This window comes from Opisthocomus hoazin, chromosome 4 (assembly GCF_030867145.1).
Source record: "Opisthocomus hoazin isolate bOpiHoa1 chromosome 4, bOpiHoa1.hap1, whole genome shotgun sequence".
NCBI classification, from domain to species: Eukaryota; Metazoa; Chordata; class Aves; order Opisthocomiformes; family Opisthocomidae; genus Opisthocomus; species Opisthocomus hoazin.
The window spans coordinates 94,227,889-94,248,848 of record NC_134417.1 but is presented as its reverse complement, the minus strand read 5'-3'; the positions used below and the strand labels follow the sequence as shown (position 1 = coordinate 94,248,848).

Genomic DNA, 20,960 nt, shown 5'->3' with positions numbered 1-20,960 from the left:
CCTGGGGATGGTCCCAACTCTACGGGACAAGCGCGTGCTTGCTTTCTTTTGCTCTTCTGCCACACTCTCCTTTTACCGCTGTGCTTTTCCTCCGTGTTCAACTACTTAAGCTCTTTCCTTTGAGAACAGAGGATAAAATGCCCGTTATTTCCAGGTTCCGAAACCCAAACCAGTTCCAGGCAGTCGTTCCCAGCCACCCAACGCCCCCAAAGCCAGCGCTGCCGGTCCCGATGGGAGCAGCCGAGGTGCGGCGGCCAGTCTGCCTTCCCGGAACGGCGTTTCACAGAATCACAGAATGGTGGGGGTTGGAAGGGACCTCTGTGGGTCACCCAGTCCAACCCCCTGCCCAAGCAGGGTCACCTACAGTAGGCTGTAGAGGACCTTGTCCAGGCAGGTCTTGAATATCTCCAGAGAAGGAGACTCCCCAGCCCCTCTGGGCAGCCTGGGCCAGGGCTCCGTCACCCTCAGAGGGAAGAAGTTCTTCCTCGGGTTCAGCTGGAGCTTCCTTGGCTTCAGTTTGTGCCCGTTGCCCCTTGTCCTGTCGCTGGGCACCACTGGGAAGAGTCTGGCCCCGGCCTCCTGACCCCCACCCTGCAGATATTTAGAGGCATTTCCAAGGTCCCCTCTCAGCCTTCTCTTCTCCAGGCTGAACAAGCCCATCTCCCTCAGCCTCTTCTCCTAGGAGAGATGCTTTTATTCACTTTTATATCCGCTCGCTCCCTTTGGGGCACTGCGATATCGGCGTCCTCTGCCCAGATCTTTCCTTGCTCGAATAGCTTCGGTGATCCCTTCTGGTAGAAGACTTCCCAGTGTTGAACTTCTGAGCCACGCTGCTGATGGGGATGTCCGGAAGGTCCGTTGTTCTGCTCTGTGGCTTCAGTTAAAGCTTTTAGGAATCCTGTGGACTAGAGCTGTGGTTGGTAGCAAATTATGGTTCAGCTTTAGGGTTGGTCTGGTAGAAGCGACGGACGTCCTACCTGGGTGAGGTGGTGCCCAGCTGGTACGCTCTGTGTGGGTGCCCGTGTTGCCTTCTGTACACGGAGATAACTCCTCCCCTCCAGGATACCCAGCAGGACCTGTTCCAAGGCAGTAGAGATTCTTCCTTTTCTTGTTATATTTCCCAAAAATACCTAGACACAAACATAGAGTTCCTGGGTGAAAGATTTGCTGTGCTGCAGTCTTTTCTCCCATGCTTTCTGAAGAAAGCCACGGGGAAGAGGTGGATTTTGCCAAGCACAGGCAGCAGACGCGTTGCTGAAGGTGGAACAGTGCGTTCTGCAGCGTACAGAGATGTTTCTCTGCCCTTTGGCTTGACCTGCTTCGATGGATTGGGAAGGGGTCGAGGTGAGGATCGCGTTTTCCATCTGCACCTCTGTATCAAGCTTTATTTCTGGCACCAGAGTCTGAGTATTTGGCTCCATAAACGCGAGCCCAAGCCTTAAACCGTGTCTCCCATCGCAAACTCAAAACAACTGATGTTAGAAATCTGACCAGAAACACCCTTCCGTTTAGGTGTAGTTGTTCAGATCCCCAGGTGAAATCAGGAGGAGTCACAACTGGCCATGTCTACCCGAGCTGATGACAAACGTGCTGATTTCAAAATGCGTTCTGTGAAATAAATTCAGTTTTATTCCAGTTCCAAGCAAATAAATACTCATTACAGAAGCTGTAGTAACTTTACTATCAGCCCCTAAGAAAATCCAATCCAGTAGCCATGGTCTCACCCTTTCGGAGCGTGCGGTGGCACTGAGTCAGGGTACGCGAAGGTGGAGCAGCTCAGCAGGAGGCTGAACTCTGCTGTTCTGCTCTTTCTGAGCAAACAAGACATCAGGGCTTTGACTCATCCCTCTTGGCAAGCGCTGGGAGGATTCACGCTTCCCGAGAACGACGCGTTGCCAATTGCCGTGAAAATTCCCCCTCAGCTTTGAGAGCAGCTGGTGAGTGAAGGAGTTCTTGTCACGGTCGCAGAGGAGGATTGTCATTTCCTCTGCGAGAGGATCCGCAGCAGAACTTTCTGCACACGTGGGTGTCAGCTGGCGGTGGCTGACGTGACCGGGAGAGGTGATCCCTCTTAAAAAACCCCCAGATTTTTCCCATGGAAAGTTGTCAGCTTAGCAGGGGGTTAGACCAGACGACCAGAAGTTCTTTCTGGTACAAATTATCACAGAATATCACAGAATAGTAGGGGTTGGAAGGGACCTCTGTGGGTCATCTAGTCCAACCCCCCTGCCGATGCTGATACGAAGTGAAAGCTCTCCAAGTGGGTAGACAAGAAGCTCGTTCTGGAATAGAGGAATTTTTCATCCACCTGGAGCTGCAGGAGGAATTTTAAAGATGCCAAAAATGGGACAATGCGTTTGGTCCAGGCATCGGAGAGGAAATATTTTTTGAGCAAAAAGACACAAAACCCGTGATGTTTTGACTCCGCCTGTGTCCTACCCCAAAGGAGACGCTTCTCCCCAGATTCAAACCGATGTCCACAAGCACTGAGCTAGAACATTCGGCTCATTGACTTGGAAGAAGGTCGTTTACCGAGTCATGGGTATCTCATGGTTTCATGACTGCAGCACCAAACGTCTTCTTCATTGAAGGTTTTGTAGGTCAGGATCAAGTCGCTGATAGAATGAGGATGAAGGAAATGATGCAGGAAAGGAAGTAGCTTCCCGAGTCCCAGTGGTTTGTCTTTGAGAAGGGTAGCTGCTTCCAGCACTTTGTTCCCTCTGGGCACGATGGTCCTTCCCCGTGTCCTGTTCTCAGCAGGGAGGAGGCCACAAACACAGCGTGGCCATGAGACGTGGCTCAGCCTGCACGGGGAAGATGGGAGAGAGGAGAAGTTGGAGCTGGTGACGTGTCTCCAGCCCTGTGGTGAGAGAGTGGCTGGGTGGAACCGTGAGATGACATCTGTCCTGGTGACCATCTGGAGCTGCTCGGGCAATGCCCGGGTCTTCAGAGGCAGAGCCAGCGCTGGGCAGAAGCAGTCTGAGGAACATGGCAATGGGATTGGCTTTCTTGGGGGGGGGTTTTTTGGTCCCTCTCCCAAGTGCTTTTGTGTTCCACAGATGTGCCGTGAACTCAAGACTCCCATTTCTGGTTTATTGTCCGTCACCTGTTGGTTTTATCTGGTCTCAGTTGCTGTCTGCTCACATTAACCACTCCTGGCTGGTGCTGGCCTTTCAAGAACGCCAACACCAAGGACGGTGTTTGGCACGTGGGGGCTGGGCAGTCAGTGTGGAAATACAATGTGGTGGAGAAGGGGTACGGGTTAATTCAGCGTGGCCTGGGGTTGGAGATGGCACCTTGACCTCCAGATTCGTAGGAAATGTTCCTCTGTGTTGAGCTGTTTCTTTTTACCTCTTCAGGTGCAGATCCAGAACAAGAAGGTTGACCTTTCCAAGGTGTCCTCGAAGTGTGGCTCTAAAGCAAACATCAAGCATAAACCAGGTAGGAATGTCACCACTTCCTCGTGGTTTGTCTGCAGATGTTGCAAGTTGTTTAAACGCGGTCCTGGATCGCGACCGGAATGCTTGAAGGGGTTTGTTGCCTTCAGGGAGTGTTTCTGGAAGTGCTGTCTAGGTTCTCAGCGATTCCTGACGGTTTCATCAGCAGAGAAGGCCATTAGGGGATGGATTTCATCTTCCCTGCGAAGAGAATCTACCGCTTTGACTCAGTTCTCCCTATTTGAAAAAAAAGTGGACACTGACCATGACCGTTCCGGGAGCCTGGAAGCTTCATCCGTGCTTACGGAGGGCTGGGGGGCTCCCTGAGCATGTGTCGTGTGGAAGCGTGACCTGGATAGGCTGGAAAGCTGGGCAGAGAGGAACCTGATGAGGTTCAACAAAAGCAAATGCAGGGACCTGCACCTGGGGAGGAACAACCTCATGCACCAGTACAGGCTTGGGACGGACCTGCTGGAGAGCAGCTCTGTGGAGAGGGACCTGGGTGTCCTGGTGGACGACAGGTTAACCATGAGCCAGCAGTGTGCCCTGGCTGCCAAGAAAGCCAATGGGATCCTGGGGTGCATCAAGAAGAGTGTGGCCAGCAGGGCGAGGAAGGTTCTCCTTCCCCTCTACACTGCCCTGGTGAGGCCTCATCTGGAGTACTGTGTCCAGTTCTGGGCTCCCCAGTTCAAGAAAGATGAGGAGCTACTGGAGAGAGTCCAGCGGAGGGCTACGAGGATGGTGAGGGGACTGGAACATCTCCCCTACGAGGAGAGGTTGAGGGAACTGGGCTTGTTCAGCTTGAAGAAGAGAAGGCTGTGAGGGGACCTTATAAATGCCTACAAATATCTGCAGGGTGGGTGTCAGGAGGATGGGGCCAAGCTCTTTTCAGTGGTGCCCAGTGACAGGACAAGGGGCAATGGGCACAAACTGAGGCACAGGAAGTTCCGTCTGAACATGAGGAAGAACTTCTTCCCTCTGAGGGTGACGGAGCCCTGGCGCAGGCTGCCCAGGGAGGTTGTGGAGTCTCCTTCTCTGGAGATATTCAAGCCCTGCCTGGACAAGGTCCTGTGCAGCCTGCTGTGGGTGACCCTGCTTCGGCAGGAGGTTGGGCTGGGTGACCCACAGAGGGCCCTTCCAACCCCAAACATTCTGTGGTTCTGTGATTCTGCGAAGGATGGGATGACTTCCCTCCAGCTCTGCAGAGCAGACGCGAGGTTCTTCCAGCCTTCAGCTCGGTAGCAGCTCCTGCCCGACGTGAAACGCTTTGGGCTCTTCAGCGACGTATTATGGGATGAGCGTGCAGGAATTGTTTGCTCCCCGCTGTGAGAGCAGCGATTACTCTGTGAATTCCTGCGAATCTCGGGGTTCCTAGGTGAGCGGCGACCAGCCCACCGCTCAGCTGTCCCAGCTCGAGGTACCCTGGCTGCAGGTGGATTCTTTGAGCTGTGCCTTCGTAGCATCCCAAAGTACGGGCAGCTCGGTGACTTCTGCTGGTTTGTCTGTATCTGAGGACAGTTCTCTGCACAGGAGGACTCCTGGCAATCAAACGTCCATGCACGGGGGACAAAGTCCACCGACCAAAGCTGAAGACAGATACGACAAGCTTGTCTTTGCTCCGGGGAGCAGAATTAGCCGTTGTCAGAGGTTTTAACTGATTTTGTGAGACCCAAGCAGTTGGCTTCCATCGTGGGCCGTGCGGAGCTTCTGAAGTGCTGAGGACTGGGTGTTTAATGGGGTCACTGGGAAGCGTGGTTGTGCTTAGCAGCACTTGAATAGGTTTTTTGAGAAACCTGCTGGGATATGGACTGCAAGTATGGTCTAGTGTAGAGAATCGTAGAATCATGAAGGTTGGAAAAGGCCTCTGAGGTCACCAAGCCCAACCATCACCCCACAGAATCACAGAATGTTGGGGGCTGGAAGGGACCTCTGTGGGTCACCCAGTCCAAACCTCCTACCAAAGCAGGGTCACCCACAGCAGGCTGCAGAGGACCTTATCCAGGCGGGTCTTGAATATCTCCAGAGAAGGAGACTCCACCACCTCCCTGGGCAGCCTGGGCCAGGGCTCCGAAACACCCCAACACCCCCATGGCTGCTAAACCATGTCCCCAAGTGCCACGTCCAGATGGTGTTTGAACCCCTCCAGGGACGGGGACTCCATCCACGAGATCCACGAGCAGATCTGGTGGGGCAGTGGGCGTGAGGGTATCTTCCAGCCTGTCTGTCCAGCCCGAGGAGTTCCTTGCCTGAGGGCACCTCCGGGGCTTTGCCCTCCAGCCCTGTTTGAGCAGGGTGCAGATCACCAGCTTGCGTCTTGCCGGTCTTTAAGCTGAACCTTAACCAAAGAGAGACGGAGACACTAAATTTAATCCTTGGTCCTGTCCCTCCTCGGAAGTACACTGGGTCCTGGATGGTTCCTCGGTGGGGTGGGGTGGGGACAGAACTCTGGTGGGGCCATTCCGGAGGCATTTAGAAACTCACTTCTGCACAATCTTGTTCTAGGGGGAGGAGATGTCAAAATTGAGAACCAGAAGCTGAACTTCAAGGAGAAGGCCCAAGCCAAAGTGGGTTCGCTGGACAACGTGGGACACTTGCCAGCAGGAGGAACCGTGAAGGTGGGTGCGGCAAGCTCTGGCACACCGGGGTAGGGTTCAGATTTGGTGGTTCTCCTTGTCCTGCTGGTGTAGTGCAGCTTTTCCACCTCCAGCCTTTTACAGCCATCTGCTCATTAATGTGGCCTCTGTCCTGAACCGCGGGGGGACGAGTTGAAAAGGAGAGAGCTATGAGCGACCTCGGTGGCCTGCCTGAATGGGCTCCCTGCTGCTATCCCTCCTCTGAGAAGCCGAGAGCAGATCAATCTGTAAGCTATGAGACCATCGCAGCAGCTGCCTTCTGGCCCTTCCCCCTCCCTTTTATTTTACCCCTGCTAAAGCTGGTGAGATCAAGGTGCCCTGTGCTGGAGATCACAGAATGTTGGGGGCTGGAGGGGACCTCTGGAGGTCACCCACCCCAACCCCTGCCGAAGCAGGGTCACCCACAGCAGGCTGCACAGCACCGCGGCCAGGGGGGGCTTGAATATCTCCAGAGAAGGAGACTCCCCAGCCCCTCTGGGCAGCCTGGGCCAGGGCTCCGTCACCCTCAGAGGGAAGAAGTTCTTCCTCATCTTCAGCTGGAGCTTCCTCGGCTTCAGTTTGTGCCCATTGCCCCTTGTCCTGTCGCTGGGCACCACTGGAAAGAGTCTGGCCCCGTCCTCCTGACCCCCACCCTGCAGATATTTATCAGCATTTCTAAGGTCCCCTCTCAGCCTTCTCTTCTCCAGGCTGAACAAGCCCAGCTCCCTCAGCCTCTCCTCCTAGGAGAGATGCTCCAGTCCCCTCCTCATCCTCGGAGCCCTGCACTGGGCTCTCTCCAGTAGCTCCTCATCTTTCTTGAAGTGGGGAGCCCAGCACTGGACACAGCACTGCAGATGGGGCCTCAGTGGGGCAGAGCAGAGGGGGAGGAGACCCTCCCTCGCCCTGCTGCCCACACTCCTCTGAATGCACCCCAGGAGACCATTGGCCTTCTGGGCAGCCAGGGCACGCTGCTGGCTCATGGTCACCCTGTCGTCCCCCAGCACTCCCAGTCCCTCTCCGCAGAGCTGCTCTCCAGCAGCTCAGCCCCAGCCTGGACTGGTGCCTGGGGTTGTTCCTCCCCAGGCGCAGGACCCTGCCCTTGCCCTTGTTGAGCTCCATCAGGTTCCTCTCTGCCCAACTCTCCAGCCTGTCCCCTGTCTCAGGAGCCTTTTTTCAACCCATAACCTGTCCTGCAGCCCAGCCCAAGGCCCTTTGTGTGAGGCAGTGGAGAAAACAGCCCTGTGCTCGGGCGTCAGGACTGTTAAAAGATGCCTTCGTGTTTGCCCCCAGCGGGACGGGCGGACGGGGGAGGAGAGGAGCCCTTCAAACCCCCGCGTTCCCTCGGTTGTCCCGGAGTCGTTTTGTTGGAGCTCTTTTGTGTTGTGGAAGGGTTTCGAGTTCACCGGGGTCGAGCTATTGTGTCAGACGCCGTGTGAACGTGGAAGGAACAATCCCCGTCCTCGAGGGCGGGTCACGCAGCGGAATTCACGGCTGCGCTTCATCATCGCCGTCAAACGAGGCGAGAGGGGACGCCGCAGGGCTCTGCCATCTCCAGTCCTTCGTGTAGACCCCGAGTTGGGGCTCGGTGGGAAGCTGAAGGGAGCACGAGAAGCTGCTGGCGTGTTGGTGGGGATGGGAAACGTTCTGTCGCGGTGCCTGTCCCAGTTTGCTGGAGCGCCCAGTCCAGATACCGGTGCCGTTCGCTGGTAACGTGGCCTCTTCTCTGCGTGCCATGCCCCATGGTGGTGGTGGTGGTGGTGGCTGAACGTCTTTCCGAGCACCTCTGCGTTGCTCTCGGCCGGCTCCCACCAGCAATGAGTCTCTTCTCCAACATCAGCAGGGCTTGGTGACCCCGGGTGGGATGACCACAGAATCACAGAATCACAGAATAGTAGGTGTTGGAAGGACCTCTGTGGGTCATCTAGTCCAACCCTCCTGCTGAAGCAGGGTCACCTACAGCAAGCTGCACAGGACCTTGTCCAGGCGGGGCTGGAATATCTCCAGAGAAGGAGACTCCACAACCTCCCTGGGCAGCCTGTTCCAGTGCTCCGTCACCCTCAGACCAGCTGTGGTAGAACAGACTAGGCCGGTCCAACATGGCCTCTTCTCTGCGTGCCGTGCCCCGCGGTGGTGGTGGTGGCTGAACATCTTTCCAAGCACCTCTGCGTTGCTCTTGGCCGGCTCCCACCAGCAATGAGTCTCTTCTGCAACATCAGCAGGGCTTGGTGACCCCGGGTGGGATGACCAGCTGTGGTAGAACAGACCAGGCCGGTCCAACATGGCCTCTTCTCTGCGTGCCATACCCTGCGGTGGTGGTGGTCGCTGAACATCTTTCTGAGCATCTCTGCGTTGCTCTTGGCCAGCTCCCACCAGCACTGAGTCTCTCCAGCAGCAGCAGGGCTTAGCGGTTCTCTGAGGTTGGTGACCCCAGGTTGGATGACCAGCTGTGGTAGAACAGACCAGGCCGATCCGACGTGGCCTTTTCTCTGCGTGCCGTGCCCCGCGGTGGTGGTGGTGGTGGCTGAATGTCTTTCTGAGCACCTCTGCATTGCTCTTGGCCAGCTCCCACCAGTGATGAGTCTCCTCCAACAGCAGCAGGGCTTAGCTGTTCTCCAAGGTTGGTGACCCCGGGTTGGATGACCAGCTGTGGTAGAGCAGACCAGGCCGGTCCAACGTGGCCTCTTCTCTGCATGTCGTGCCCACGGTGGTGGTGGTGGTGGTGGTGGCTGAACGTCTTTCTGAGCATCTCTGCATTGCTCTTGGCTGGCTCCCACCAGCGCTGAGTCTCTCCTCCAACAGCAGCAGGGCTTAGCTGTTCTCCAAGGTTGGTGACCCTGGGTTGGATGACCAGCTGTGGTAGAACAGACCAGGACGGGGGTCTTCTCCAAAGACTACGCTCCCAGTTTATGGTCCAGCATCAAGTGAAGACGGGTTCCTTCTTGCGAACTCAGCCTTCCTGCGTAGGGATCCGCTGTGTGTGGCTCAGGTCTGGTGTATGGAAGTGTCCCCAGATGTGGGAGGCTGCTTTGCTGTGACGTACCCAAACCACTTGACCACTTTAGCGTTGTCCACGTGCCTTGGTCTGCCTTTGCCGTGGTTGTCCTCCATCACCAGGGCGTTAGAGGCGTGTGCTTGGGGAGAGGGTGCTGAGCTCCGGACCCCATGGTGGGGCCAGTGGTGCTCGGATGAGCTGGTAAGGAGCAACGTGGGCCGATGGGTCTGTGAGGACCCAAACCCCGTGAGAAGCTGGAAAGCTGGTGGGAACGGTGGCTTCTGTTCTTCACCCTCCATCTTCTATTGACTCATCCCTGTTGTCCTCCCCACCCCGCTGTTGTCTCCTCGTAGGCCGAGGGGAGCGTGGAGCCGGGGCAGCTCCCGCCGGCCCCTCAGAACGGCGAGGTGACGGCGGCCCGGGCGGGCGGCGAGACGCGGGAGAACGGCGTCGGGCCTGACCAAAGGGAAACGCCGAGCTTCGAGACTCAGATACAAGAAACAAGTGAGTGCCGCCGCGCCGTCGCTCGCCGCGCCGTCGCTCGCCGCGCCGCGCCGGGCGGGGTGGGGGAGACCGCGGCCGCCCCCCCCGGGACGCCGCTCCCGCCGCGGTGTTTGTCTCGATGTCTGCAGGGTGTTGCTTTGCCTTTTTTTTTTTTTTAATTCTGAAAATTGCCTTTTATTTTCCAGGCATCTAATGATGACATTATGGTATCGTCTTCCGTTTCCCCTTCCCCGTCCCCCTCTCCTCTCTCCTCCTCCTCCTCCCTGCCCTTCCCCTTCTCCCCTGCCCTTGTGTCGCTGCAGATTGAAGCTCCCGAGCCGACGTTCCGTGCGAAGGCCCGAGGCTCGAACAGACCACGGAGCGGATATCGTCGTCTCCAAAACCCCCCCCCTCAGCCTTTCCAGCAGCACTTCCCCCCCCCAACTCCCGACCCCCGGCGTCGCGCATCCGTCAGCGAGAGCCCGGGCTCCGTCGCCTCCTCGTCACCGCCGCCAGCCAGCTCCCCTCGCCGCCCTTCCTCAGCAAGGCTTGTGCCCCCCTCCCAGCCCCATCTGCCCCCCACCCCCAGTAACGCAGCTTGGCTCTCTCAACCCGGCGTCTGCCTCGCGATGGGACGGGGACGGCGTTCAGCAGGGCCACCGTCCCCTCCGCCCGCGCCGAGCGTCCCGGGGCCGCAGCGTGCCGGGCTCCGGTGGTCCCTTCCCGGCTGGAAAGGGGCTCCCTTCGCTCGGAGCGGGGTGGGGGTCCGGAGCGTGGGGTGGTGGGGACGGGGCGTCGCGGGGCTGGAGCCGGGCCGGCGTTGACAGGGAGAAGCTGTGACCTTTCTGTCCGTCTTTGCTCTTGTTTTTTTTTGTGTGTGTGTTAAAAAAGCAAAACAAAAACCGCCTTTTCCTCCTCGCCGCTTCGGTTTCTGCCGACCCTGTTTGACGACGGGAGCTAATTAGCTAATTCCACGCACGCGTTAGGCTGTTTTAGCTGTGGGCTTGAACCCTTTTAATTCCCCGTGACGCCGTGGTGAGGGTTGATCGTGCCGCCAACCCGCGCGAAGTTCCCTTCCCTCTTTTCCTTCTCTTCCCTCTTTTCCTTCTCTTCCCTCTTTTCCTTCTCTTCCTTAGCGGTAGGAGAGTAGAGACCGCAGCCGCCGCGGCAGCGCGGGCTTCGCACCGACGTATCCAGCAAGCGTAACTCTTCTTTTTCGTCGTCGTCGTCGTTGTTTGGGGTTTTTTTTGGGGTTTGGTTTGTTTTTTTTTAAATCTTTTAAAACGATGGAGCAAATTTCACGGGATTAAGCCATGTCTGAAACGAAAGGCGCAAGAAGGTGTTTGAGGAAAAACCGTGCTGTAGCGGGGCAGGGCCACGCCGAGCCGCGCCGAAGCGATGCTCAGCGGGCGTCGAGGACCCGCCGCGGAGGGAGACGGGTTCTGTGCGAGCTCCCGAGCCCCGCGAGGTGGATTTTTGGGGGCCGGAGGGCCGGAGCGGAGGCAGGGCGGCTGCTGGTGGAGTTGTGGGTCAGCGCAGGGAGCGGCGAGGCGAAGGCAGCGCCGCGTCGCGCGCGGTTGGGAGCGGAGGGCTGGGGCGAGCGCGGCGTGGGGCTGGGCGGAGAGCGACCGAACGCCGAGGTGCGAGCTCCTCGTTTCCGTGGTGCGGATGACACTAAAATGAAATGTAAATAAATTTAAAAACAAAAAAAAACAAAAAAAAAAACGAAAAAAAAAAGGTGTTCTTGGTTCATCAAACTAATTTAAAGCAAAAGGCGGCGGAATTAACGAGGCGCTGGGAGCAAAGCGAGCCGAACCGGGCCGGCCGAGGAGGGGGCAGCGGGAAGCCCGCGGCTTCTCCTGCCCTGGGGGGGGAACCGTTTCCTTGGGAAGCCGACGATGACACGATGACCCGGAATCTGTATTTACACACCGAGGTTCTTATTGCACTTGTATTTTTTTTTTTTTTTTTATATTAAAAGTTTGCATGGTTTCTAATAAAATGGCATTAAAACGTACTAGTTCGCATCGACGTCGTCTGCCAGTTTTCGTAAGTGCTTCTTCCTCTGAACGCAAATTGAAACAAGCGATGCAGATTTGCACCTGAGAGGGGCGGTTATATATACCCCAACCCCCCCCCCACCTTCCCTTCCTCCTCCTCCTCCTCCTCCTCCTGCCCAGATCCTTCCTCCCGCCATGCCGCATCCCCCCCTCCCCAATCCCACCCAGCGGAGCCGGGGCCGGAGACCTCGCTTCTCCGCGAGCAGGTCCCCCCCGTCCCCCCGCATGCCACCCCCCCGGTATATATCACTGCCCCTTCGCCGCCATCTCGCTCTCCCCGCTAAATTCCAAGCACCAGCTTCATCTTGGCGTTGGGTGGTTGCTTGGGGTTGGGGTTTTCCCCCCCCCCCCAACGCTTGAATCGAGAGGAATTTTGGAGCCGAGGAGCAATAACGGCGACGGGCTCGGAGCGTGGGCTGCCGGTGGGAGCCGAGAGGCCGCGTTCCTCGGCGCGAGGAACCTCCCGGTCCGCGGTCGGGCGCGCGGCGGGGAGGCAGGCGGCCACATTGCACTTTATCTTTCGGAGGTGGCGAGAAGGAGGAGGAATTAAAAGGCGGGGAGCGCCGCGATGCCGCCTCCGCCCGCTGCGTCGGTTTGTTGACCGCTCGGGTGAGGTTTTGGGGTCCGCGTGCGGCTGCGGCGGAGGTCAGGGCTGTCTCCGGGCGTGCTGGACCCCGAGCGACCCGTGCTGCCGTGCCACTCTGACACTTGTCGTGCCTGTGTTTAGCTGACAAACTAAAATCCAGATTAACTAGTTTGCTGTGGGTGTTGGTTGTTTTTCTTTCCTTAGGACAGCTTCCGTTTTAAGATGGATTTTTATTTTATTTTTATTGTGAGCAACCGGCTGTACATCCCGCTAGCCTGGGAAGAGATCCGCGCGTGGCGAAAATGATGGTGGCTTCGTCTCTGGAGGAGAGGCGGGGAGCGAGCTGGCCGGGGCCGAGACCTCCGGCGAGGCCGGCAGAGATGCTGTGGCCGACGCCGGTTGCCGTCGGCTTCGTCTGCGGCGAGAGGTAGCAAAGGGGGGGGAGTAGAATTAAATTTGTGGTCTAATTTAGAAGCAACTTGAATGTAGGCGCTCCTGTCCCGAGGGGGGGGTCCTGGCTTTTGCTGCAGCTGTGGGGACGCGGCGTGGGCTGGCTGGAGCACCGGTGGCTCCGGTGACCGGAGACGTCGGGCGCTGGGGGCTTGGGCCCCGCTGGCTGGGGCAGACGGCGGCGCGTGCTGGGTCCGTGGGCAGCGCTGGAGCTCGGAGCCTGCTCCCACCTCGGGCGAGACCTTTCCTGAGCTGGGGGTTGGGGTGAGCCGTGGCGTGGGGGGGGGGTGTCGGAGCTGGGGTGGCGAGGGGAACGCGGGGCAGGGGCTGTCTCCCCACGTACCAGTGGCATAGAAAGAGTTGCTTTGGGGCTTTTTATACTGTTCAGTACATTCAAGTGACCGAGTTCGAGGGCTGGAGGCCACGGGAGCAGGAGGCTGGGAGCTGCGGTGGCTTTGCTGCTGCCCCCCCGTCCCTGCGTCCCCCGGGGTCGCAGCCCTGACCGCAAACTGAATGTAGTTTTCTACGCTGACCCTCGCTGTTCTCCCCCGCGACGTGTCGGGGTGGGGGGGCCTCTGGGACCCTCCTGTGTTTGTGTCGTTTAGGCAGAATTTCTCATTTTCTTGGGACGCGGCAGGAGCTTGGGGTCAGTGACATCTCGGGGGGGGGGGGGGGTGACCGGGGCACCCGCGTCCTCCCCGCGCGTGGAAGGAGGGAGCAGCCGAGCCCCCCCTGCGCCGCTCACCGCTGCTCCGTGCTGGCCCTGCCAAAGGCCGAGCGGCCACAGCTGGTGGCAAAAGTCACCTGAAAGCCCTCCCGGCGCTGGCCACCGGCCGGGGTCCGGAGCGAGAGATCACCCCCGAGACTCCCCGCTTGCGCCCGCCGCGCGCGTCCCACCCCGGCGCTGCCTGCGGCTTCGCTCACCCCTAACGCAGGCACAGCGAGTGATGGCGGAGTGGATGGGGGGGGACGGAGGGGACAGCGCGGCTGGCGACGAGGGCTCGGGGCGCAAGGTCCCTCCAGGTCTGCGAGAAGTCGCTTCCCCTCTCTGCCTCAGTTTCCCCACCTCTGAGGTGGGGATCTCCGCCTTCCCGCGCCGCGCTGGCGGGAGCGGCGTGCGAAGGTTTTCCGAAGCGCGGCGGAGCGTTGTTATTATTTTGTGTCGGGGGGATTACGCGGCGCTCGGCGGTGGGAGCACCACGCTGCCGGCCGTAGCGGGATGGGGAGAGACGAGGGGCTGGGGGGGAGGGGCTGGGGCAGAGCCCCCCCTGCCTTGGGGTGGCTTCAGACCGGTTTGCCTTTCCGTCGCACCCGAGAGGGGCTGCGAGGCCGTCGTCTCCTTAGCAACATTTCCCGACTTGATGTTGTGATTCATGGTTATTGTCAAGGGTTCGAATAAAGCTTCTCGATGTTCCTCCTCGGCTTGGGCGTCAGTTTGTGGGGGGGCTTGGGCTTGGGGGGGGGCACCCAGTGTCCTGCTGGTGGCACAGGGAGGCCTGGTGAAGGGTGGGGAGGAATCGCGTGGTCTCCAGCGATCTCTGGAAGATTCCCCCCAGCCCGGCTCCCCGCAGCCCACGCGAGCAGCGGGCACCAACCCGGGGGGGTTCCCTCTGCCCGGCTCCGGGGCAGGTGGAGGGGGGGGGTTCCAGCCTTGGCTCGGGCACAGGATGGACCCGACCCAAGCACCCACCCAGCCCCCACCTGGGTTTTGACCCCCCGGGCAGCAGCACCCAGCTCCTGACCCACTGGGGAAGGTCCCACACCAGCAGCCACGGCTGGGGGGTTCCCCCAGGCCCCCACTGCCCCACTCCTGCTTGGGGGGGGCTCTGTGACCCCCAGGGACCCGCCCCCCTGCTCCCCAAGGCTGGAGCTGACCACAGGTCCTTCCTGCATCCCCCCCCACGGCGCTGTGGGGGGGCATGGCCACGGGTTGGGGCTCACCCAGCACAGCCAGGGTCCCCACAGCCCCTCCCCTGCCCAGATTCTGGTCAGAAATTGGACAAAAATAATTAAATAGGAAAAAAAAAAAGAAGGAAGAGAAGGAGAGAGGCAGTTACTACTCTATCCCTTTTTATTGTCTTTAATCTATGTTGTAAAAAGATCCAGTATCACATAACAGCCACTGAAGTATCCCAATATCACACTAGTTCGGAACCATTTAGACAATAGCTTAGTCTTTTTTTTTTTTTTTTTTTTATCTTTTTTTGTGGTGTTTTTTTTTTTTGTTGGTTTTTTTTTTTAAACCTGCTTGGAAGGGAAATCCATAGCGCCCATTATACAGGCCCGAAAGAAACAAACACTGCTCAAAAAAATCATAGTGACAACCTCAAGCAAGTGAAATGAAGATGAGAAGTTCCCAGCAGCACAGGAGGCCGAAGGCTCAGCCGCCCCGGCCGGGGGGAGCGGGGCCGGGGGGACTCCTGGAGAACACAAAAAGCCCCGGAGCTGCCCCCGGCCCCCCCCTCCGGGCCCTGTCCTTGTGCTTTTTGCCCCTGGAGCCGTGGGGCTCCCGCACAGCCCCACATCAGCTCAGACAGCAGAGGCCGCAGCTCCGCTAATTAAAGACGAGTAAATTAAATCTTAAATCAAGCGGGAGAAGCAAAGGTGGCCCCCGAGGAGGCGGCTCCGGGCCCTTCGCCGTCGCTCCGCGGGGCAGGAACAGGCTCGCGCCCAACGCTGCCGCTGGCCCCAGCCGGCGCGGTCGCACCTCCGGCCGCCTCCAGATCCAAAGAGCCTTTAAGAAACGGTGAATAAAAACAAAACGATCCCCGGGGGCCCCGCGGGCTGCCTCGCGCTCGCTGCTGGGGAAAGCGGCGGCCGCCATCGCGGGGACTCGCTCCCTCCGGCGCGTCAACGAGCGGCGACGAAGCCTCACAACAGCCCTGTGAGGTAGGTCAGGCGAGGCCAAGGCGAAGCTGGGGTCCAACTCGGGATTCCGCGGTGAACGGATCCTCCTGCCACCAAAATATGGTCCCCGGTCGTAGAAAACAAAAGGGTTTTGTGCCCGTGCTCCCGGCGTCCCGGCGGAGGAAGCGCTCGCGGGCAGGCGGGCGTCTAGAATCGCGTCCTGCGCTGCGCGAGTTGCGGGGATCCGGCCTCCTCGGCGTGGGGAGAACAAGAAATCATAATAAAAAATAATAATAATAATAATAACAAAGCGAGAGGACAAAAAGTACAGGCAGGTCAGGAACGACACAGTCACATCTCGCGCTCGTCACGCAGCGCTGCGGGGCGCCGAGATCCCGCGTGGAACGTCACCTCCGGCCGGCGGCTTCCCGGCTTCCTCCGCGCCGACGGAGCTGCGGGATGCGCGCTCTGCCCGGCCCCCGGCGCGTCCATCCGTCCGTCCGTCCTGGGCCGGGCCCTGTGGGGAGGGGGCAGCGGAGGGCCCGCAGCGGCTGGTCCTCGTGGCGCAGGTCGGGGGGCCGACGGCGTGAGGAGCGGAGGAGGTGGGCGTCCACGAAGCTCGCGTCGCGGTCCGTCGGCGCTCCCAGTCCGTCCCGGGCGGTGCTGCGCTGGTGACCATGCACGGAGCCGACAGCAGGAGATTCAGACAACATTAATCTTCTAGGATGGAGAGAGATGACTTCACAAGGGGATAAATAGAACTTTTATTTAAATAAACATTTGTGAACATCTTTATACAAATTACAAGTCCCCCACACAATCCTCCAGCCGCGCCTAAGCGCCGAAGCTGCCGGGAGGGCCTTTGAGCAGATCCACCAGGATGTCGAGCAGCTGGCTGTGCTGGTGGTGCAGGTCCCCGGGGATGGCGGCCATCTCGTAGCACAGGCACGTCTCCACCATCTTGGAGAGCGAGACGCGGAAGTCGCGCAGGAGGCGGATGGTGTAGGAGTCTCCCTCCAGCACCAGGAGATCGCTGTCTGTCAGGGAGACGGTCGCTCGCCAGCCGTCATCTTGGTGGGAAGAAGAGAAGGGGATGAGAAGCGGGAACGGCGCCGACTTACTCGGGCTTCTCCGCCGCCGCCGGGTCCTCGCCGCGCTCATCGGCCCAGAGGCCGCGACTCGCCGGGGGCAAACAGGCCCTGCAGAAGGCAGGCAGCGCTCCGAGCCACCACGCCGGGATCCTCCTGGGTTGGAGGGGGCTGGAGACCGATGGCAGCACTGCCCAGCGCAGACCCCCGGAGCGCGGTGCCACCGTAGGAGCCGAAACAGCACAAGAGGACGCGCGAGCGGAGGCGACGGCCCCGCAGCTGCCGCGGCGCTCACCTCGGACGTGGATATCGGTGTCTGTCATCAGCAGCACGGCCAGCGGGTGGACCTGGGAGGAGTCCCGCACGAACACCCCGCCGTTGGACTTGACCGCCATGAAGTACGTCAGCCAGCGGCTGTACAGCTTGGATGCCTCCCTGCACGGGGAACAGCGTCGTCAGCCCCGCGCAGAGGCGCGCCAGTGCAGAATGACAGCATGTTGGGGTTGGCAGGGGACCTCTGGGGGTCACCCAGCCCAACCCCCTGCCCAAGCAGGGTCACCCACAGCAGGCTGCACAGCACCGCGGCCAGGCGGGGCTGGAATATCTCCAGAGAAGGAGACTCCCCAGCCCCTCTGGGCAGCCTGGGCCAGGGCTCCGTCACCCTCAGAGGGAAGAAGTTCTTCCTCGGGTTCAGCTGGAGCTTCCTCGGCTTCAGTTTGTGCCCGTTGCCCCTTGTCCTGTCGCTGGGCACCACTGCAAAGAGTCTGGCCCCGGCCTCCTGACCCCCACCCTGCAGATATTTAGAGGCATTTCCAAGGTCCCCTCTCAGCCTTCTCTTCTCCAGGCTGAACAAGCCCAGCTCCCTCAGCCTCTCCTCCTAGGAGAGATGCTCCAGTCCCCTCCTCATCCTCGTAGCCCTGCGCTGGGCTCTCTCCAGTAGCTCCCCATCTTTCTTGAACTGGGGAGCCCAGCACTGGACACAGCACTGCAGATGGGGCCTCACTGGGGCAGAGCAGAGGGGGAGGAGACCCTCCCTGGCCCTGCTGCCCACACTCCTCTGAATGCACCCCAGGAGACCATTGGCCTTCTGGGCAGCCAGGGCACGCTGCTGGCTCATGGTCACCCTGTCGTCCCCCAGCACTCCCAGTCCCTCTCCGCAGAGCTGCTCTCCAGCAGCTCAGCCCCAGCCTGTCCTGGTGCCTGGGGTTGTTCCTCCCCAGGCGCAGGACCCTGCCCTTGCCCTTGTTGAGCTCCATCAGGTTCCTCTCTGCCCAACTTTCCAGCCTGTCCAGGTCTCGCTGGATGGCAGCACAGCCTGCCGGTGCATCCACCACTCCTCCCAGTTCTGTGTCACCAGCAAACTGGCTGAGGGTACATTCTAACTCTTCATCCAGGCCATTGATGAAGAAGTTAAACAAGACTGGGCCCAGTACTGACCCCTGAGGAACCCCACCAGTTCCAGGCCTCCAACCAGACTCAGCACCACTGATGCCAACCCTCTGAGCTCGGCCATTCAGCCAGTTCTCGATCCACCTCACCGACCACTCACCCAGCCCACACTGCCTGAGCTTCCCTAGGAGGATGTTATGGGAGACCGTGTCGAAAGCCTTGCTGAAGTCGAGGTGGACACCATCCACAGCTCTCCCCTCATCTACCCAGCCAGTCATGCCTTCATAGAAAGCTATCAAGTGGTCAGGCAGGATTTCCCCTTGGTGAATCCATGCTGACTGCTCCTGATAACCTTCTGTTCCTCCACTTGCTTGATGATGACAAGTACGGGCACACGTGTCGGAGGCAGCGCCGGGGTCGGCTGCGAAGCACGCGGCGAGGGGTCCCGGGCACGGACAGATCACCCACCTGTTGATTGTGGACTTGTGGAGCAGAACGGTGCCAGCCTTTGTCCGATACGCGTAGCTGTTGGGTTTGAACTTCCCCTGACGGGTCACTTTGCCTTGTCTCACCTGAAACGAGAGGAGCAGCTCCAACGCCTGCAGGGCCCGCAGGCGGCCAGCCCAGCTCTCCCCACAGCTGCCTCTCCTACGCCCGCGTGGGGGGACGTATGTTCCTCCGCTTGCAGAAGCTCCGCCGCGTTAGCGGAGCACGTATGTGTTGGTGACCGGACCTGGCAGTCACCGAACGCTGCGCAAGGGGCAGCAGACAGGAAGAGCACGATGCCACCGCGATGGCTCCCAGAGAATCCCAGAATAGAATCACAGAATCATTAAGGTTGGAAAAGACCTCTAAGGTCATCGAGTCCAACCGTCACCCCAACACCACCATGCCTGTGAACCCCAAGGACCCAAGCGTGGGCTGGCTGTAATCGATGGCCTTGGTGGACTTGTCAATGCAACAGAGAAGACTCGCTCGGACTCGGGCGTCAAGAGCTGAAGAGTTAACGAAGGGAGCAATTAGCTCCTGCTTATCTTCTCAGACAGAATTAGGGGGGATCACCCGTCACGATACACCGAGTGATCTGCGGGGCGCAGCGGAGCCCGCGCAGCCAGAGGTTGCTTCGGATAAAGAACAGACGGCCCGCGGAAGCGCAGACCACGACGCCCGCTCCGCAGGGCCGAGTCCCGCTTCTGACGACACGACGTTCCACGCCAAGTCAGTCGATAGACAATAACTGACTTAGTGCCACTTGGCAAAAAGATTTTCAAACACGGAAAAACTGGCACTTGAAAACTCTCTTGGGAGGAGGAGCCAAGGGAGAGCTTCACCTGACGGACGGGTCGATGGGGCTGAACCTCTCCTCCCCCCCCAAGAAGGGACGCCTTTTTGGCAAGAGTCCCACCCCTGACTTGATCCGGGAACACGTTGTTAACGAAAGCTCTAAACCATTACTTTGAGCTCAACTTTTGTAGACAGCGCATTTACCAACAGCAATCCCCAATCTGTGATACCTGGCGCTCGAATAAATCACCTCTTGTGTCAACTTTGTGAAACTGTCTCAGTGAAAGCCCCTGGGAGGGCTCTGGCAGGCAAATGTTGAATCTGAGAAGTGGCCATACACTCAACCTCTTAGACAGAAACCGTTGGCCAAGCCTGGGACTAGATCCAGCCACACCTCGACTCCTCTCTGAGAGCTTAGAGCGCAAGGAGGTCTGCTCTGAACCTCGCGACTCAACGGGAGGGCTCTCCTTTTGTCGCTTTTATCAGACTCCTTACCCCTCTTAACGCAACAGGCGTCACTCCGCACACGGAGGGATGCGGGGACAGCACCGCAGCAGCAGGCAGAAGCACAGGCAGGCAGGCAGCCAGCCGAGGACACACGCTCCCAAGAGAGCGTGAGCGTCTCTGGCACCTCGACGCTTCCCCCCATGCTACCCACGGTGACCAGCGAGCCCGGGAGAGCGACGGCAGAGCGGGGAGCCGGTACCTGGATGAGGTTGGGGTAGAGCCCAGCCATGAGGACCCCCTTGATGAGCTCTTCCTCTTCACTGTACTGGTTACACACAGACGAGGGCATGGTACAGTCGGACGGGGACGACACCAGGAAGGCTTCGTAGAGGTTCTCGGAGAACTGCTTGACGAGGCCTATAGGGAGCAGACAGCCCCAGCGGATGAGATTCGCCTTCTCCTCGCCCCACGGAAGGAAACCACGTCAGCAGGGCAGCCCCAGCTCCGGCCTCGGCGCTGGGCCAGGAGGCCTGTGCTGCCTGCGGCCTCCCACACACCCAGGGCTACACCAGCACTGGGGAGAGCCAACGCCAGAACCCGCGTCCACTCCAGCAGTCACCTGCCCCACCTACCCCATTCCCACACCACAATCTTCACCAGAGCTTCAGCCTCTTCGGGGGACAGAGGCCGCGGACTCACCGTTGATGAAGCGAAGGCTGGGGCCGTACAGGTAGTAGTCCTGCAGGTAGTTATCCCTGGCGCGACTGTCTCTGCGTCTCAGCACCTCCTCCCAGCCCGCCACGGCTCGGACAAACGCGAGGTGGTCGCTCCCGCTCTCCCGGCTCAGAACAGCCTTGGCCTGGGAGACAGAGACACGGGCATCAGCCCCTTCCCCGCCTGCTTTCCACCTTCCTCTAGGTCACAGAATCCCAGCACGGCAGGGGTTGGAAGGGACCTCTGTGGCTCATCTAGTCCAACCTCCAGCCAAAGCAGGGTCACCCAGAGCAGGCTGCACAGGCTCCTCACCTTGTCCACCTCCGCGCGGTTCTGCAGGCTGCTGCTGAAGGGGTCCCGGGTGAGGCAGGAAACGATGACGAGCAGAGGGTGGAGGCAACGGTAGATGGATGCCAAGACAATGGCCTTCGCCAGCCGAGGATCCGTGGAGATCTGGGCAAGGCGTTTGCCCAAAGTGGTGAGGGCTTCTCGCTGGTCCAGCACTCCTGCAACAGAGCCGCCCGCGAGGGCGCAGCCGTCAGCTCCCAGCGGGGCCGAAGCGGTGGCCCAG

General features: G+C 59.4%; 2 protein-coding genes across 10 annotated transcripts in view; one reads left to right on the top strand and one right to left on the bottom strand.

The window, feature by feature from the left end:
• MAP4 (microtubule associated protein 4) overlaps positions 1–14,034 on the top strand; it is a 187,063-nt gene extending 173,029 nt beyond the window's left edge. For 6 of the 7 annotated variants that reach the window (XM_075419996.1, XM_075419994.1, XM_075419997.1 and 3 more), the window contains 4 exons: positions 3,360–3,441; positions 5,940–6,052; positions 9,395–9,545; positions 9,731–9,841. In XM_075419996.1, coding sequence (XP_075276111.1) covers positions 3,360–3,441; positions 5,940–6,052; positions 9,395–9,545; positions 9,731–9,738 — 354 coding nt within the window. In that variant the 3' untranslated portion in view covers positions 9,739–9,841. The other variant, XM_075419993.1, reaches the window with a different exon arrangement.
• Positions 14,035–14,689: 655 nt separating this feature from the next.
• DHX30 (DExH-box helicase 30) overlaps positions 14,690–20,960 on the bottom strand; it is a 44,484-nt gene continuing 38,213 nt past the window's right edge. For all 3 annotated transcript variants that reach the window (XM_075419990.1, XM_075419988.1, XM_075419989.1), the window contains 6 exons: positions 20,702–20,895; positions 20,375–20,534; positions 19,935–20,092; positions 18,413–18,516; positions 16,851–16,990; positions 14,690–16,537 (listed from right to left, as the gene is read on the bottom strand). In XM_075419990.1, the coding sequence (XP_075276105.1) occupies positions 16,302–16,537; positions 16,851–16,990; positions 18,413–18,516; positions 19,935–20,092; positions 20,375–20,534; positions 20,702–20,895 (992 nt within the window). In that variant the 3' untranslated portion in view covers positions 14,690–16,301. The remainder of the gene's footprint in view (positions 16,538–16,850; positions 16,991–18,412; positions 18,517–19,934; positions 20,093–20,374; positions 20,535–20,701; positions 20,896–20,960) is intronic.